We start from the raw sequence: 18,299 nt of genomic DNA, 5'->3' as shown, positions 1-18,299 counted from the left end.
TATGTTGGCCTCAGGTTAGCCTTGTTTGTCTATCATCAAGGGGTCTAGTAAAAATAATAAAACGAGGGTCAATTCTGTGCTTCTGAAAAACCCCACAAAAACAGTCACACTAGTCAAGGTGGGTCCAACCAAGATGACTCTCTACTACCCTTCTTTACTTATTGTCACTTGGCCATTTTAGCATGATACAAAGGCAAGCATGAAAGGAGGGGGGTTCCTCTTCTCCTCTCTTCTTGCTAGTCTGTTTTGTATTAAACTGGAACTAAGAAATAATCTACTATCCCTGAAGAAAAAGAAGTGATGTCAGTTTGCTGACTGCTCCAGTTTGGGTTTTGGCAGGTTGGAGAGAATAAGAAAAAAACAAATGTATTTCCCAAAGTAAGAAAACAGTTTTATTTTACAAGATGTTACACATAAATCTAATGTCGTGTATTAAAGAACTGAGGGAAAATCAATGCCATAATCATTTTTTAAAAGCCCAATCCTTTAAACTTGTGTAGAACCTTATAATATTAGACAAACACAGAGTTCATACAGAAGGTATCCTTCCCTTGATCAAATCTGCTATGAACTTGCACATGCACAATAAATTTCTGGCTCTCATTGGGCCTACTAGTTTTCAAAACTGTGGTAAAAAAAATCTGACTTTTATTGGGGGGGTGGGGTGAACAATTTTGAAATGTCAGACGTATCTGGAGGGTTTGTTTGTAATGCCTATCAATACCTGAACACACAAGTTTTATAACTCTGACACCATAGAGTATGAAGCAGTTGGATTGTGCCGTAACACATATTCCAGTCCCTGGACAATTGTATGAAGAATAAATTTGCTCTCAATAAGTTGTCCAGCCCATATCTGGAACAAATAAGAACATCCTCCTTGCTAACTCTTTATTTCAGAATTCTCCCTTTTCTGCTACTGTAATTTTTGTGAAGACAAATTATTTGTATAATCTACTGACAAATCACTGATATATCTATGGGAACTGTTAGCATTAGATGTTTCAGGACTAGAAATTCTAGGTTGGGACTTGTCCACCTGTTGAAGGTGACCGCACATGCTTTCAGATTTACTGGAAATTTCCTTATGACCAAATGACACATTGAGCATAACTGGGGTTGGAAAATGAATCAAGCAATCTCTGAGAAAGTCGAGGATGGAAGGCACTAATGGTAGTACCCGCACAAGTCAACCCACATGTCCCTGAAACTGAAAACTCTATTGCAGTATCATACTAGTAGCATACATGTTGGCAGAAAAGGGAGAGACAAGCTGGGCAGAATCAGATGATACCCTCCAGTCCTTTACAGGGCAGGTTTTTCATGTATTTAATAGGCAACAGGGGGGAAGACAAACAATCAGGGGAAATTAAAAAGTGAAGTTGGTTTTATTTTCCAAACCCTGTTTTGAAAACAGGTTTTGGTGAACAACATTAACTAGTTACTTCTAAACTAAGCTTGATTTATTACACTTATACATATATGTATTTTCTCCCTCTTAATGCACTCAAATACCCACCAGTTAGGAAGAGACAACAAGATCTCCATCAGATTAGACAGCACTATCCAGTACTGTCCATCTACTTTGTAGAAATCAGTGCAACAAAAGCTCTTTCCCATTTCTTTTCTTTGCTCAATGCTCCTTCCCATCCTTCTTCCCCTTTCTGAGTGGCAATTTCCTGCCTCCGTTAAACTTTAAGCTTCTTGATTGCTCTGGTTTCTTCTCGGTGGAACCTGTCAAGATTCTGTTGTTGACTTTATTACACCATAAATGGAAGGCTTAAAAACAAGTGACCCTCCCCAATAACAAATTAAATACCTATGATTGCCAGATGCCAAATCTTCCAAACTCTCACGGACACGTGGAATTCACCAAGTTGCTCTTCTGGGCCTCATGTTATTATATTTGTGACTATATCATAATTGCAAATCAACCAAACATAAAGTTATATGGGTATTTTGTTGCGATTGATTGGCTTAGTGTAGGGTTAGCAGGAATAGAAGCTGGCCGCTGTTTTTCTTTAAAGCACTCCTAAGAAGGTTTACAACAAGCCTGGATTTTGTAACATGAATATCTGCAAAAGGTGGATTTTTTAAGTCTACTCATCAGCACTCTCAACCAAGAAGCTGTTAATGATGATCACGTTCAACCTGCAAACCTCAGCCACCAAGAAAGCCTTAATAATAACAATGGATGATCATTAAGGCAGGATATGAACAAGTAGTATGCACTCAAATATAGCTTCTTTCCTGCTTTTGCTTTCCCTTCACACAGATAGCAAAATAAGTGAGGATTCAGCTCTTAACCATAACTTCCTAAGAATGTGCAAACCTGTAAATCATGGTTAGTGACTTTTTAATGTGTATTTACTAAATATATGTGTTGCTGTTCAAAACATACAATCTTCCCACAGTGCTTTACAACACTAAAAAAGTTTAAAGACACATTAAATATCAGAACTATGCACTAATGATAATAACAGCGGTAAAATATTTCACTTCTTCTGATCCAGTTCCACGATTTAAAGTTGCCTTAACATCGTGACTTCTAAGCCACTAACCACAGTTTCTGGGTTCACAGGTAACAGGAAACTATGGTTAATCCCGGCTTGTTCAGCTGCTCATGAAAAGGGAAGAGTGAAGCACTCTCAAAAGAGCTCCAGCCACCAACGTGCAGGTTGTGCATGTCCTGGTTTATTAAATCAGGAACTGATCCAGTGAACCAGGCCATAAACTAACCATGAACTCACCATGAGAAAGACTGAGGACATGCAAATGACCTGTGCATCAGAGAGACCACTTGGAAGGATCAGCTGTGATGTAAGAGGGCCCAAAATAGCAGATCAGAGTTGCACCATCCTCAACTGATCCAACTGTGCTTCAGCCAAACAGTGGTCCATGGCCTTGGGCCTTAATAGGACTAACCATCCTGCTGAGGAATTTCAGTTAATGCTAGTAAGTTTTATTAGATTCCCCCCCCTTTCTCTTTATTATATCTAGAAGAAGTGTCCTGAAGTACCCTGTTGTTGTTGTTGTTGTTGTTGTTGTTGTTGTTGTTGTTGGCACCCGTCTGTCTCGAGAAACAATGGAGTGCGTCTCTGGGGGTGAAGTCTAACCACATGTTAGCGGCACCAAAGCGACTTCCCCAGGGCACAAGCCTGGACAGTGTGTATGGAGGTCCTAGGCTGTTCAGACAACAAGACCCCTCTCTTGGGATCACTGTATGTTGCAAAGAAAAGCAGAGCAATACATTTGGCACCAGCTTGGCTGCAGTAGTTTTTAGAAGGAGGCACACAAAGTGCCATCCAACTGCCTTAGGGACCTCACTCTGGATTTGTGTAGGGCTTACTCCTTAGCATTTTCTTATCCCAAAGGCAGCAGAGATTCAGGATCAGAGCTTTCCTTCTCCTAGATGGGCTATCTTCCCAGCTTGACAAACCCCATCTACCTTTCACTTCCATCTACAGCACATGCAGAACCCACCTTTTGACCGCAGTGCCCCATTATTGGTCTCATCTGCTCAATCTGCCAGAGGCTGTTTTTACATGAAGGAAAAGTCCCTGCTTCAGAGATCCTGGCAAAGCAATAACCGGACATCTCTCTGGTCTACCATTCTGTTCCTATGGTTTGTGCATTGTTACAGAACGGGTGCATAAGGAGAAGCCTCCTAGCAGGATCTCTGCTATTGTGGTACGTTATAAATGTTCTCAAGAATTCTACCAGTAGTTCTTTACATGGGATATGTGGCAGGTAGCATTATCCCCCATATTACAGATGGGAAGCTGCAGGACAGCAACTTGGCTGTGCCCGCAATAGTGAGAGTGGCATTAAAACCGAAGACACATGGGCTCCTAACATTTTACAGCCCAAGTTATTAGGGTTTTAAAAAATGTCACGTCACAATAAACAAATTACCACATTTTGGTCAATAGGTAGAAAGGTATGTGTGTATGAGTGGATGTGAGAGAGAGACAGACGGATAGACAGACAAAGACCCCACAGTTATTTCCCCCTTAAAACTGAAAATGAAATTTCTGTATAGCAATCAAAGCAAGGAAGATCTGCTGTCTGTTCTCTGCTACTCTGCTCCTGTCAAATTCTAATGCTTTCAACAAAAAAATTAAATTAATGGTAGGTGGTCTGCAATAGCTGTGCAAAAAAGAAAAAAAGAAAAGTGTTTTAATTAGCCAAGAACACCAAAAAGATTATTGTGCAAATACTGGCGAATCTTCAAACAAGAGGACATGCTGTCCGTTTTACTCACAATGAAAAAGTTCTTAAGAAAGATTTCGATAAAGATTTGCCTCCCTACTTGCAGCCTGCATTTGTAATGTTTATGTAAGTGAGGGATATAAATCTTTTTCAAATGTACCCCACTGTTCTTGAACCAGACTGCTTGTTATAAACTGCCTGTTTCCGCTTTGCCTGCTTAAGCAAGCAATGCAGAGCCTTGCCCTGGACATACTGGAACTAATTTAATGTGTTCCAGGTTTGATCCTCCCTCCCTCCTCCCAGCTTTTACGGGTAGATTTTACACACTGGATTACTGCTGACTTTAACAATGATTCATGTGATAAGTGGAGTTTGATTTGTTATGCCATTGCAGAAAGGGTGCCCTACCAACAAGAATGTCTCCAACTACTGTTAAAAATGAAACAATCCCAATCCCAAATACAGAAATTTACAAAGCACAAGGAAACAACTCGCACATGCAAAATTACTCTCAACCCCTTAAAGAGGGCTGAGCTTTATTGTCTCAGCACAGAAAGCAGAGAGAAGATTTTGCAGGCGGCTTTATTTGGCTTGGAAAAAAGCCAACAAACATTCTGTTTGAGGGATTTTTGTACTAAGAGACTCGTGCTTACTGTTCAAAACACAAAACCACCACAGGAGACGATAGACCAAATTGCAATTCTTTGTATTGCCTAAGATTCTGCTCCTTATTGTTTCAGCAGTGATTAATTGGAAAAGACAAGCACAAAACAATTAGTTGCACTCTCTGTATGTTAAGAGTGGTGCCATGAAACTGAAATAACTGCTAGTGATTTTTAACCTCCTCAAATCTTCCCCCCCCCCTCTCTCTCTGTGTGTGAATGCAAGTGTGAGTATGCAGACACAGTTTGGCCAAGAGACCATTCTATCTTCCAAACCATGAGATGGCATAAAAAAATTCCTTCCAGTAGCACCTTAGAGACCAACTAAGTTTGTTATTGGTATGAGCTTTCGTGTGCATGCACACTTCTTCAGATACCAATGACAAACTTAGTTGGTCTCTAAGGCGCTACTGGAAGGAATTTTTAAATTTTGTTTCAACTACGGCAGACCAACACGGCTACCTACCTGTAACCATAAGATGGCAGTATTGCACTAGGTTGCTAAACTGTCAAATATGTTGGATGGAGGAAAGAGACAAGATTCCTGTGTACTGAGTTTCAGTCTTGTAAAAAATAAAGAAATCATGAAAACAACAAAGCTGATGCTGAACTTCAGCAGAACGCTCTTCGGCCTCATTTCATTTAAAGGGAATAAGGTTATTAATTCTTTTAAGGTGCAAGGCAGAGGATAGTCATTCTATGCACCCACTCACGCATAAGCCAACTCCGCTCTGAAACAATTCAACGACGCAACCTGGGATACAAGCTTTCTAAAGTTAGAAAACATAAAGGTACAATATACTTCGTCCTGGGGGGGGGGAGACAGTCTTTAAGGAAATGGAGCACAACACTGCACAGACACTGTGGCAGTTTTCTTCCAAACAATGGTGTGGTTTTATGCTTCATAACCCTTAGCAGAAGTGTTCAGCAAGGAAACAAACTGGCGCAGTGAAAAACACCATCTCAAATGCTTTTCACTCCCTTTCGGGAAGCAACAACAACAACAACAACAACAACAACACCCTCATTGCCAGGACTTGACGCTAGAATCAGTCATCTGATGCATCTCTGTAATAGACAAAAGGCATATGTTTTAGCACAAACAAGGATGTTTAATGTTCGTAATTTCTGCAGCACTAATTGGCTGATGGGATCTCTTCCCAAGTCCCTGATTCTCTGAAGCTTGCAAAGGAGGAAGGAGAGTGAATAACTATTACATGATTAAACCACAACCCCCACCCACCCATTCACATTTATTGAGTATAAAAATAGGCTAACAGGACATCAGGGAAACACAAAAGTTGAGTTGTAGGTGTTTTTTTTTAAAAAAAAAACTGCCTTACTGTGTGCATTTATAAATTTAATCTAAGCAACTTTCAATTACCACAGTATTTGAGAGCTGTGCAGGAGGGTTAAAGTACCAAGGATCTGATCTAAGTACAACTGTGGGCACCTCATCACATGCCAACTCATCACTAGTCTTCTAGGTTATTATTATTTTACATTTTTATCCGTTTCCTCCAATCGGACACCTTCATCTGCCCCTGCTGGGACAAATCATGTTTCTCCCACCAAGCATGGTCATTGAGTAGGGTTGACATAAGTTGCTGTCCGACAAAATTGTAGGGCCACAGCTTCCCATCCTTGGGCTACACAAGATTTCTAATTGGCTGAGATCATATATGGAAAACACCCTTCCGAGTTAAAAATGTCTAAGCACCTGCAATCAAGCTGGCAACAGATGAAGAAGTGGAGGGCAGGAAGGTTCGGTAAATATTTTTTGTGCCTTCTTCCAATATTTTATTTGTAGCAATAATTCGATCTCATGAAAGCTCAGAGCAGTGCTATTACATACAAGGATCTTTCTTGCTGCTTTGGGGGCACCAAGGTCAGGGCTTAATAAGAAGTTCCATTCAGATGTCTACTTCAAAATAGCAAAATAACATCTCCCTATGCCAGAAAATTCTTACTTATTTTTGCAAACATGGGGAAGATGGGGAGGCGGGCAGCAGGGAGGAGATGTTCTTACATTTGCAAAGGTACAAGCTAAATCTCCCTTGGGGCATTTATTTGTATCTGAAATGTAGAACCAAAAGGTTGTCAATCACACAATTTGTTCTATTTATTTATGGAATTTGCTATGTTCATTTGCATCTAGCTTCATTTCCTGGAAATTTAAATGCAAGCTTGATCAGTGAGCATGAATCCTTCAGAGAGGAAGCCCAGAGGCCAACTCAATTAGCAGAAGAGGAAATGCAAGTGACAGTGATGGAACATACTCTGGGCAGGGAACATTCTTCTACATCTATACTGACAAGCTTTTCAGGAATATTACTCCTTCAATATATACATACATATAGCCTTGATGATCTTTATTGAGAGAAAGGGAGACTGTGACCCTATTGATCTTCCTTGATAATCTCATCCATTTTGGGGCTGGGAGTTGGAGATGTTGTGATACTGGGTTCTGTTGCTACCTGCAGGGCTGTTTCTAGAGAGTGCAGAATCCAGTGTTTCCCCTTAAAAAGTTGTGTTGTGACTTCCCTCACTTCCATTAATTCTCCAATGCTATTTAACATCTACATGAAGACGTTGGGCGTGGTTATCGGGGGTTTAGGGCTTGGTGTCCTCAATATGCAGGCAGCAAGCTCTACTTCTTTATTCCATCTGCACAGATGTGGCTGGAGGCACAGATGGCTTACTAAGCTTCCAATGCCTGGCTTAAAAATACCTGCTTCTTCAGGCGTTTGGAGACACAGTCATACCTTGGATCCCAAACGCCCTGGAACTTGGATGTTTTGCCTCCCAAATGCCGCAAATCCGGAAGTGGTTGTTCTGGTTTGAGAACATTCTTTTGGAACCCGAATGTCCGATGAGGCTTCCACAGGTTCTGATTGGCTGCAGGAGCTTCCTGCAGCCAATCAGAAGCCACAATTTGGTTTTGGAAGGAATGGATTCCATTCGACTTCCAAGGTAAACTGTATTTAAGTCATTCTGATTTTAACCAGTGCCTTAGTCTGTTTGCTCTGCTGCGCTGTTTATACGTAAATGTTTTACACCGGATTTTAGTTTTGCTAGAAGTGTTTGGTCTGATTTGTTTGTATTGCATTTCCAGATATTATGTTGTAGCTGCCATGTGGGTACTTTGTAATGAAAGGTGCCATTTACATTTTGTTAATAAACCAAATGCCTATCTAGTGGGCTTATTGACCTTTTTTTGTCAGGGAACAGATGTTGCTTGGTAGTAGAACATCTGCTTTACCCCCAGAATGTTCCAGGTTTAATCTCCCAGCATCTCCAGGTAGATCTTGGAGAGATCCATGTCTGAAATCCTGGAGAGGTAGTGTCAGTAAGTGTAGACCAGGCATCCCCAAACTTCGGCCCTCCAGATGTTTTGGACTACAATTCCCATCTTCCCCAACCACTGGTCCTTAGCTTGGGATCATGGGAGTTGTAGGCCAAAACATCTGGAGGGTCGCAGTTTGGGGATGCCTGGTGTAGACCAACTAGTAAGTGTAGACTTAAATAGACCAATGGACTGAAATCAGCTTTCCTTTGAACAGCAGATCTCCAGGCCATATTGGAAGCTACCTTTGAAACACCACACAGTTTCTAAATTGTCTTGCTGGAGATAACATTGCATTTTGCGAAGCATAACCTGAATCCCATTTTTTATACACAGTTGTGTATCGTAGTTCTTCCTATCCTTCATGTAGGGTTTAAAGTTCCAGGTGAAAATACCTGAACCTACGTGTCCAGACTTCTTAGCACTGGGCATCAAGGATACCTGGCTCAAGAGGGACGGTTAACAAGTATTAACACAATATTCTGTACTCCTGTTTTCCTACATGCACAAACCAGAATTAGAAGGAAAAGGTTGCTCGGCAAATCTGCAGTTCTTGCTGCAGATTTGATAGCTTAATAATCTTTTAAAATACAATAGTTTTAGGACATGGACATTATTCTACATTTCTTCTGTCTGGCACATATGTTAGGTCTATAAGTGATCAACAAAAATAATTAATTTGAAAGGGAAAGGGAGAGAGAGAGGGAGAGGGAGGGAGAGAGAGAGAGAGGTTAGCATCTTGAGATGTCTTGCAACTCAAAACTGAAATATTCAATAAGATAATGAAAGGTGACATATGGTTTGGTTTGACTGAAGTTATGTTACTGGGAGCCCCTGAAATTAACTGTGCAGAGATATATGCTTGAATAGCCCAAGATTCCAAATAAGCTGCAAGAACCAAGATGAAGTCGTGTGCATGAACTTTTCAACCTGACGTTTTTTACCAGAGAAAGCGCCTTTGCAAGGGCTAATTGAAGGCACATTTCTTTCAAGACGTTCACTCCACTCTGGTTTTCATTTTGGACTTCTTGCTATGTCAAAAGTCATGTTGCAAAAGGGAATTCAAGTTTATTATTAAATCGGGAGCAAGGTTCCCCCCCCTGTCCTTACTTTGTCAGTCTACCCCAATCAAACGTGCTCTAAGTTTTGGCTTCACATTCTGCGTGCCCAAATAAGATTGTGTTACTTGCACCTGAGGATAAAGTGTAAACAGATATCAGGGCAAACTTTAACTTTGCTCTACATAATAGAAAGAAGAATGAGAGGAAAGTACACTGTTCTCAAATTTTGCTGCCATTCTTTCATGAAATCAGTTAGGAATCAAAACCAAGTGATCAAAACTAGAGTTGAGTCAAATGTTCTCTCTCAATGTCCTCAAAAGTAACTATTTCAAGAGCAGGGAAACCTATTCAAAAGTAATTAATTCTGCCTTTTACATGGCTCCTCAAAACTATTTGCAGGCACTGTTTCAGCCCTCTATTTCCTTCTTAAGTGAACCCTGCCAAGCAGAGTTCAGGTACTGGATGTGATGAAATCATAATACTATGTAATTAATCTGATTTGGTTATGTTCTGACCTCCCTAAAACAAAATGAAATCTATTCAGAGCAACGGTGATGTTTCTTATCCTGGATGCAGGGATAATTCGAGCCAATCAGGAATCATTCCATTCTCTAATATTGAAACACTCTCAATGCTACCTTGGTAGTAATCTCTAGAGATTTTACTTTCTTGGGCTCCATGATCACTGCAGATGATGACAGCAGTTACGAAATTAAAAGACTTTTTGGGAGAAAAGCAATGACAAATCTAGACAGCATCTTAAAAAGTAGAGACCTCACCTTGGCAACAAAGGTCCGTATAGTTAAAGCTATGGTCTTCCCAGTAGTGATGTATGGAAGTGAGAGCTGGACCATAAAGAAGGCTGATTGCCGAATAATTTATGCTTTTGAATTATGGTGCTGGAGGAGACTCTTGAGAGTCCCATGGACTGCAAGAAGATCAAACCTGACCATTCTTAAGGAAATCAGCCCTGAGTGCTCCCTGGAAGGACAGATCATGAAGCTGAGGCTCCAATACTTTGGCCACCTCATGAGAAGAGAAGACTCACTGGAAAAGACCCTGATGTTGGGAAAGATTGAGGGCATTAGGAGAAGGGGACGACAGAGGACGAGATGGTTGGACAGTGTTCTCGAAGCTACGAACATGAGTTTGACCAAACTGTGGGAGGCAGTGGAAGACAGGAGTGCCTGGCGTGCTATGGTCCATGGGGTCACGAAGAGTAGGACATGACTAAACAACAACAACAACAGTAATCTCTGCAAATCATCAATAGGGGAGCTGCCCCATTTCAAAGCTGAGAAAGATGCTCATGAAATGACCCACCACTGTGAGCTCAGCTCCTTTTCAAAGCAGACAGATCATACATGTTAAAACACTTGAATACAGCTCTTCCTCATGTAAGACTTCAGGGTAGTGTGCAACATAAAACAAATACAATGAACAAGAAAACATATATAACTTTAAACAGACTAGAATTTGCAGTGTTAAATCAGTACAATCTATTGAAGTGCCAGGGTAAATAAACATAGATAGATATATCTGTACAGACTTTAAATGAAAATAGAAAGGACACAGTCTAAGGGCAAATCCAGGCTTCCCCATTTGAAGGATCAACTGTAGGGGGAAATTATCAGGACAGAGGAGGTTGCTTAAGACATTTTCCAGCCTAGCATACCTCCCCTGCCAATTCCTCCCTGTGGTGGTGCATATTAAATTATTTTATTTCCACATGGTCTCAGAAACTGGAAGCAAGGAGGGGAAACAGTCCTTTCAGTAGGAGAACAGGCATCTTTGGGAGTGGTTAAGTGTTTCAACTGCTGATCAAGTCCACCTGCAAAAGCCTCACAAGTCCTGCATTCAAAGCTGTTGAACAAACATGAAATTCTGCCCTGAAGGGCAGTTTGGCTTCTTCTTCTTTTTGTTCCATATAGACTGCACACATTCAGGAGGGAACAATTTTTCTTTTGTGAGCAGATAAGATGAAGATTGTGGCATGGGTAGTTGGCTTTTCTCGTGGCTTGAAAAAGAAGTTGTTTAAAACTATAGCACAATCAGTTTCAAGAATGTCAACATTTCTCAAAAAGAAAAGAAGATAATCTGTATCTAGAGTTTATAGAAGCAAAAAAACAAGTATCTAGATTTTATGGTAAACATTCCCCTGCCCCAAATAATATAGCCAGAATCATCATCAACATCATCATCATCATATAGTTCTTGAGCATATTTCTGTATACTCAATGGGGGCTTTAGGGCTGTTTTTCTTCAAAACAGGAGCACCCGCTCCAGTTTTCCATATGGCATAACAAACTGCTTTTGAAACTGCAACCGTAAAAAGGTGAGCGTGGAGTCAGCTATTGAAAGAAAAGGACTCAAAAACTCCACTGCGTTTCTGCAAACCCTTGGGCCTGGTCAGAAGTAGCTCTTTTGGATCCTGCCCAATGAATTTTGGATTGGAGTATTAGCTCAATTGATTCCTCTTTGGGTCAAACGGAAAGCAGCTAAAGTCCCTCCACAAATACAAGAATGGCATCTATGATGTATTTTCAAGGCACGAAATGTCAACCAACATTGGGATACAAAAACACATGAGGACATCCATCGCAAAGCAATAGCTCCCAATTATGTGAAACATGTTCCTGTTATCTTTGGAAGTTTTGCAATTTCAAAACATTCATAGCAGGAGAAGCTAACTCAAGGGCATTAGTGCATACTTCCAAGTGCAAAAATGTGATGATGTTTTTCAGAAAGTCTCTAGATGTTCACCAGATGTGACACACATTTGCCTCTTCCTTATAAGTTGATGGTGCCTCTAAAGTTGGCTATAGTAATATCAGTGTGTGATACTAATCTTCAAAAATGCCTTGCAAATATTCAGCAATTTGCAACTTGTGTAACTCTGTTTCTATCTCAAGGCGATCCTTAAATGCCTTGCCTTTTAAGAGTGTCTATCTGCACAAAATACAGTATGTTTTTTCTCTCTGCAATACATCACCATTGAAGCAATTTAGTACATCTAGTTTCTCTACCATACGCTGGAATTTGGCTGAGTGAGTGATTCAAGATAGCCAGAAAGTGGGTATTAGCTGGCACAAAGAGCTCAATATTCTGCGGTGACATGTGCATGATGCACACCGCACAATGTGCTCATGTCACTCGCACACACTGCACGGTGTGTGTACGACACGTCAACACATTAGCATGCTGCACGGTGTGCATGCGACACGTCAATTGCATGTGCGACAGGCTGCCCATTCCTGATTGAGAGCTTTGATTCCCCCCCCCCCCGCAAGTTTACGTTTTTAGGAAGCACAGATTATCGCAGCAGCCCTAATCTAGAAAACTGCAGTCTATAAAATGCACCAGGAGATGGTATATGAGAGGAGAAGGAGCCACAGATGGAGGAAAAATCAGCGGGCAAATGCGTTTGTCCCTTACCTAACTCTCCCCATGACACATTGTATTAGGATTCTCAGTCAGATCATCATGCTCCCTGCTAATAGTGGTCCCTGTTGCTAACAACTGATATTCCTAAGAAATCACCCCTGGACCCAGAAGTCTGCAACAGCTATCAACAGGTCATAAATCTTCCCTCTCTGGGCAAGGTGTTTGAATGGTGGTGGCTGTACTGGAATTCTTGGATGACACTGATTATCTGGATGCAGTTCAGTCTGGCATCCATCTCTGTTTTGGCAGCAAAACAGCCTTGGTCAACCTGCTGGATAACTTTTGGTGGGGGGGGGACTGGGAGTCGGGTGACGCTACCATCATTTACCGTGGTGTGTTTCTGGATCAGCTGTTCAGAATGAGAACTGAGGAAGTTAGGACACAGCATTCCAGTGCTTTCATTCTTGCCTGGTAAATTGTTTCATGGAGATGAAAATAGGGTATGGTTGTACCCCGTGGACTTTGTGCTACAGGGTTTTACTTTGTTTGCAATGTTTGATTTTTACATGAAATAACACAGTGCAGGCATCCAGGGGGTCACCAATATGCTGGAGTGACTCTACTGGTTTTCATCCAATGCAGACATGCTGAATAGAGGTCTGCAGGCTGCAATGGACTGGATGAGGCTTAATCTGGAGAAAATGAAGGTCCAACTGGCAGGTGGCTCATCTTAACAGGAGGTGGTACACAGCCATTTAATTGATTTGAGCTGTTCTTTTGTGATATTTTATGTTGTCTCTGTTCTAAAATGTTTAACATGGGGGGTGGGGGTGACAGAAGTGCCCCTAGGAGCAACATTTAATTCTAGCATAATTCCCCCATTAAAGAAAGGAATGTTCTTTAAACCCATCTCCCTCAAATGCACATATTGTCTCTCCCAAATTTGCAGACTGAGAATGGGGCTGGGAAGTTCAGGAAGCACATACTGATCAGCCTTAAAAAATTATAATCCCATGAGCACTATAGGGACAAAGACTAATCTAGGTGTACAGTATTGGTATATAACAGCAGCTAACATTTAGAGCAGTGCAGTTGATTTGCAATTTATTGCATTAAAAAAAATCTTAAGCAAAGAGAGAAATGTATCAACAGTTCTGACCTTAAGCAGACCATTACACCTTGCAGAAAATCATGCCATTGGACTATCGAGTTCAGTAGTGTCTACAGAGACTGCCAGAGACTGTCTATGGTTTCAGGAGAGCAGACTTTCTCAGGTCTACCTGGAGAGACCAGGTTCTGAGCCTCTGCAACGAAGCAGAGGGTTCCCTAAGGACAGCCATGTTTTCCGAGCATTGAACTTAGAAACTCAGATTTGTTTTCCCTTAGGTCCACAGTTTCCCTCCTCATAACCTGCCGCCTGCTAGAAATAGGGCTGTGTGTCCTAGTTCGGAAAATTGCAAGCCTTATGGATAATGCAATTCAAAATAATTGTCATTTGACTGCAGCAAATGAATGTGTACTTAGGAAACAATTATAATGCCAGAGAGGAAAGTTTGCTTTGGCTCCAATTCTAAACCTATTATAAAGGTTAGGAGGCAATGGGTATAAATCCAGAGATGGGTATGATTAGGAAAGGACTTGGTAACAACTAACCATCAAAATGTATATTTTAAAATGTTTGCTTGCCTTCTGCCCTTTTTATTCTTCTGCATTATTTTCTTCACTCGGAATTTAGTTCAACATAGTTCTGTTGCTTTTTCAGCAGACTTTGCACACAGTGCTGAGCCTGTACTTCCTTTTTTAGTATAAATAAAATTACAAGTGGTATAACCATATTTTATATACCATTGGCACAATCTTGCCAAAGCCAGGCAACTTTTTAAAAAGTTTGATCCTATGTAGGTTTACTTGAAAGTAAATTCTTGTCAGCTCAAAGAGACTTCTATAGGATTACAGCCTCAGTTGTTCCGATTACTGTACATGGGTGAGACTTAAGCACATGCTTAACTGTTCTAATCAGTTCAAGGACACTTAAGAAAGTTTAGTTTAGAGCAGACATCCCAAAACTGCGGCCCTCCAGATGTTTTGGCCTACAACTCCCATGATCCCTAGCTAACAGGACCAGTGGTTGGGGAAGATGGGAGTTGTAGTCCAAAACATCTGGAGGGCCGAGGTTGGGGATGCCTGGTTTAGAGCATAATCTCCAGGCTGGGGCCTGGCTAGAATCTTGATGGTGGCCTACTTAAAAAGTGCCACTGTTAACTTCTTGGAGGAAAGAAGGAGGGACATAAAAATCTCACATTATATCTTACCTGCACAAGTAGCCTTTCAAAGGCTAGAAAATTGTCCCATTTGGCACTCTGAGGGTGTTTCAGTGTCTGCACAACAGCCAACGCAATCTGCAGAAGCCCACAATGGTTCTCAATGGCCTCAAATTTCTTTTTGAAGAGTTGGATATGTGAGCTGAGCTGCTCAGGGGTGACTCTCCCTGTGAAAATAATTGCAGACACTTCTCAACAGTGTGCAGGTAGATGGAAGCAGCAAGTGTTACCAACAGCGAGCAATACTTATGCAGTATGCTCCAGTAAGAGACAAAGTGTTTTCTCATCTATTCATTCAGCACAAGCCTTCCCCCCCCCAAATCACAATGGTTTTCTTTACCCAGGAATAGTATCATCTAGTAACTTTGGTAATTAACATGCACATATAAACATTGTAGTACGAAAGTTGGTGCGTACTCTCCTATGTCCCCTCCTTTTGGAACTCGCAGTCAACCAAAACCAGATGTTTATGAACTGCCACTGCATTTGTTGTGGGAATCTGATGGTTGTGGTGGGTTGACTAGGGAACAAAAGAAAACGATGGGTGCCCAATTTTCACTCCTATGGATGGACAAAGTATTGTATGCAGGGTCTCTGTGCCCTTGGTGATCCCATCTGTTGCCCTCATGATACAGATTGTGCTGCCCACTTAACGTGTCTCAAACAACTGGATCAAAATAAATACATTTCAATTACGCTCCCCACCCCAAAAAACACCCTCTTAATTTCATCAGTGTGCAAGAGGAACACCGTTCCTTGCTGGGCCAGCATCATACAGGTTTTCCCTTCAGTTTCAAACTGAGTTTTTAGAGGCAGAACTCGGAAATGCCTTCCTTCCAACATAATAGGTGGGATCCAAAGAATTCTTGGCAGGCAGAATTCGCTGCTAGCACAACGTTGCAAAGGTCTGTGCAAAAATCCATTCCAAATCTCAATAAGTTCTACAGCAGCTCTCATGCTTACACGAGAAGTTTGGGTTTAGTTTCCCTTTCCCAACACATCTCCTTCCACAAGAAAAAAGCACTCTCTGCAAAACATCAAGGCAAAGCCAGCAAAATATCACATGCTTCAAGCTGCCAACCCTTTCGCATGGCTAAAAGCTGACAAAAGGGTCCTTCGTTGAGCCCGCAAAGGCTAAAAATCCAGCCGCAGCCATGTCTGTTTTCAGACTAAACATTCAACTCCCAGTCATGCTATAATTTATTTCCTTTAAAGCTGTCATGCAGATTGACGTAGTGGTCTGAAAACATTAACCCTGATGCTTTGCAATAAGTGATTTCACTTTTTTTTACCCTTAGCAGTAATGATCTATTGCTACTTATTCAGGATCTGTTTCATGCACACATCACAGATAAAACCACAAGGTGCAAACCTTACCCCCTCCCTTCATCTCAAAAATGTTATATTTAGAGAAAGTGTAAAATAGCTTTCAATTTCATTAACCTTAAGATACCACCCACTGTTAGGAGGAAAAGTCATTTGCAGTATGCTGTTCACTGGAGAAGAACGCCATGGTCTGTGGTTTCCTAGAGCATTTGACTTCGGGCCTTTGCTGGTGCAATGCCCAATAAACTGTGTTCATATTGTAACCCATCTCCAAGCTTAGTGAAGTCAAAAAGCCTGATTTTAACTAGAAGCCTTATTAATCCTCCTGAAGTACTGCCAAGAGCAAGGACTTACAGCCAGATTGAAGAGGATGAAGGACAGCAATAGATGCTTAACACAATTTGAAGTTTTTCACTTCCTTCTGCATCTATATTAATGTGCTTGTCACGCCTTCTGTTTTGTGGAAATGTATATCCTCACTTCACTCTGCTTTAGTCTCTCTCTCTCTGTCCCTTGTTCTAGGCCATTTTTTAAAACTTCTCTAAGGGACGTTCCTTACAAGAGACACTTTACACTTATGGGTTCCCAAGTACAAAATGTGCATAGACTCTACCAGATGCAGATGGCACACACATTTTTGAAATGAGGTAGGTTGTGGTTTTTCACTTCAAAGAACTCAAAGAAAATGGGGGGTCTGATCCTTTCTACTTTTTTGAGTAAGTATATTGTGAAACGTGCATTTGAAAACATACATGCAGACTTATAATCCCTAACACAATGCACATTGTACTCAGATTACTTAAACCACAGTGCAAAACATCTCATGAGGAATGGCCTTTTATTAAGGCTGTGGTAGTTTTGCAGGACAAGCATTATTACAAGAAAACTTTGTGCTACAGGATTGATTGATTGATCAGTGCTAAAAATGCCATGTTCTTAAAACTGAGTATCCCAAAGAAGACAGTGGATCTTTTCCTCCAGACTTTACAGATGAATGAGGTGACAAAAAAGAGAGACTCCATCAATGCTGAAGGTGTTTGAATAGATGGGGTATTTTATTTTGGAACATGCATCGAGTTAATTATCTCTTTGGGGACCAATTAATAGGGAGTAAACTTCAAGGAACTGAATATGGCCTCTTTCCTAAGGATACAAGCCCGGCCAAGTTTGTTAAATTCACTTCAGCTTTTGTTGATGCTCAATTGCAGAGGTCCCTAGCTTTCAGCTGACAATCATCAATAAGTGATTCCTTATGTTCCTCTCCATTTTGTAAGCAAACCAGACTGCAGAAAGCAGAAAAACTCTGTGGAATACCATAACAACAACAAAATACAATACTTGGGATTCAGATAACACTTTCTGGTGTTCAAAGATTTTCTCACACTCTATCTGGTTATAATTCTAACAACCCTGGATGGTTGGTTAGTGTTATGGTCCCCTTACCCAATTCCTAGATGTGGGGCTAAGGCTGAAAGAGTGTGGCTTGTTGTCTACATCTACGTACTGAGTCCCCAGCTAATATGAGATTTGAAGTAGAGACTTACAGATGATGATTCATAGATCTGCCTCTTATGGAACAATCCTATGCTGAAATTATGCCAGGGGCAGAGATACTTTGCTTTTGCACCGGTACTGAATAAGTGTTTTCAGAAGGGGAAAACATGGCAGAAAGAAAAGCATAAAAATGCCACACACAAACTCTTTGGCAACACTAGCCAATCCTTAGCTGGATTGACTAAACTCGGTGGCTGGAATTCTTTTCCTCCTCTTCAAGTAGTAACAACACAATCCTAACCACATCTATGTATTAGTCAGTCTAACTGAATTCAGTGGGGCTTTACCCCAGGTAAGTAGGGCTAGGATTGCATTCCAAGTCATTTAAAGTGTTAATAATAATAATAATAATAATTTATTATTTATACCCCGCCCATCTAGCTGGGTTTCCCCAGCCACTCCGGGCGGCTTCCAACAGAAAAATAAAACACAA

At 41.0% G+C, this 18,299-nt stretch overlaps 1 protein-coding gene across 2 annotated transcripts in view; it reads right to left on the bottom strand.

The window, feature by feature from the left end:
* SCFD2 (sec1 family domain containing 2) overlaps positions 1-18,299 on the bottom strand; it is a 152,495-nt gene that overhangs the window by 103,746 nt on the left and 30,450 nt on the right. For both annotated transcript variants that reach the window (XM_035114140.3, XM_088659387.1), the window contains exon 4: positions 14,978-15,153. In XM_035114140.3, coding sequence (XP_034970031.3) covers positions 14,978-15,153 — 176 coding nt within the window. The remainder of the gene's footprint in view (positions 1-14,977; positions 15,154-18,299) is intronic.

The sequence above is a fragment of the Zootoca vivipara genome, chromosome Z1 (genome assembly GCF_965207765.1).
Source record: "Zootoca vivipara chromosome Z1, rZooViv2.hap1.1, whole genome shotgun sequence".
Lineage (NCBI taxonomy): Eukaryota > Metazoa > Chordata > Lepidosauria > Squamata > Lacertidae > Zootoca > Zootoca vivipara.
Note: the sequence above shows the minus strand (reverse complement) of the source record. Positions and strands in the feature narration are given on the sequence as shown.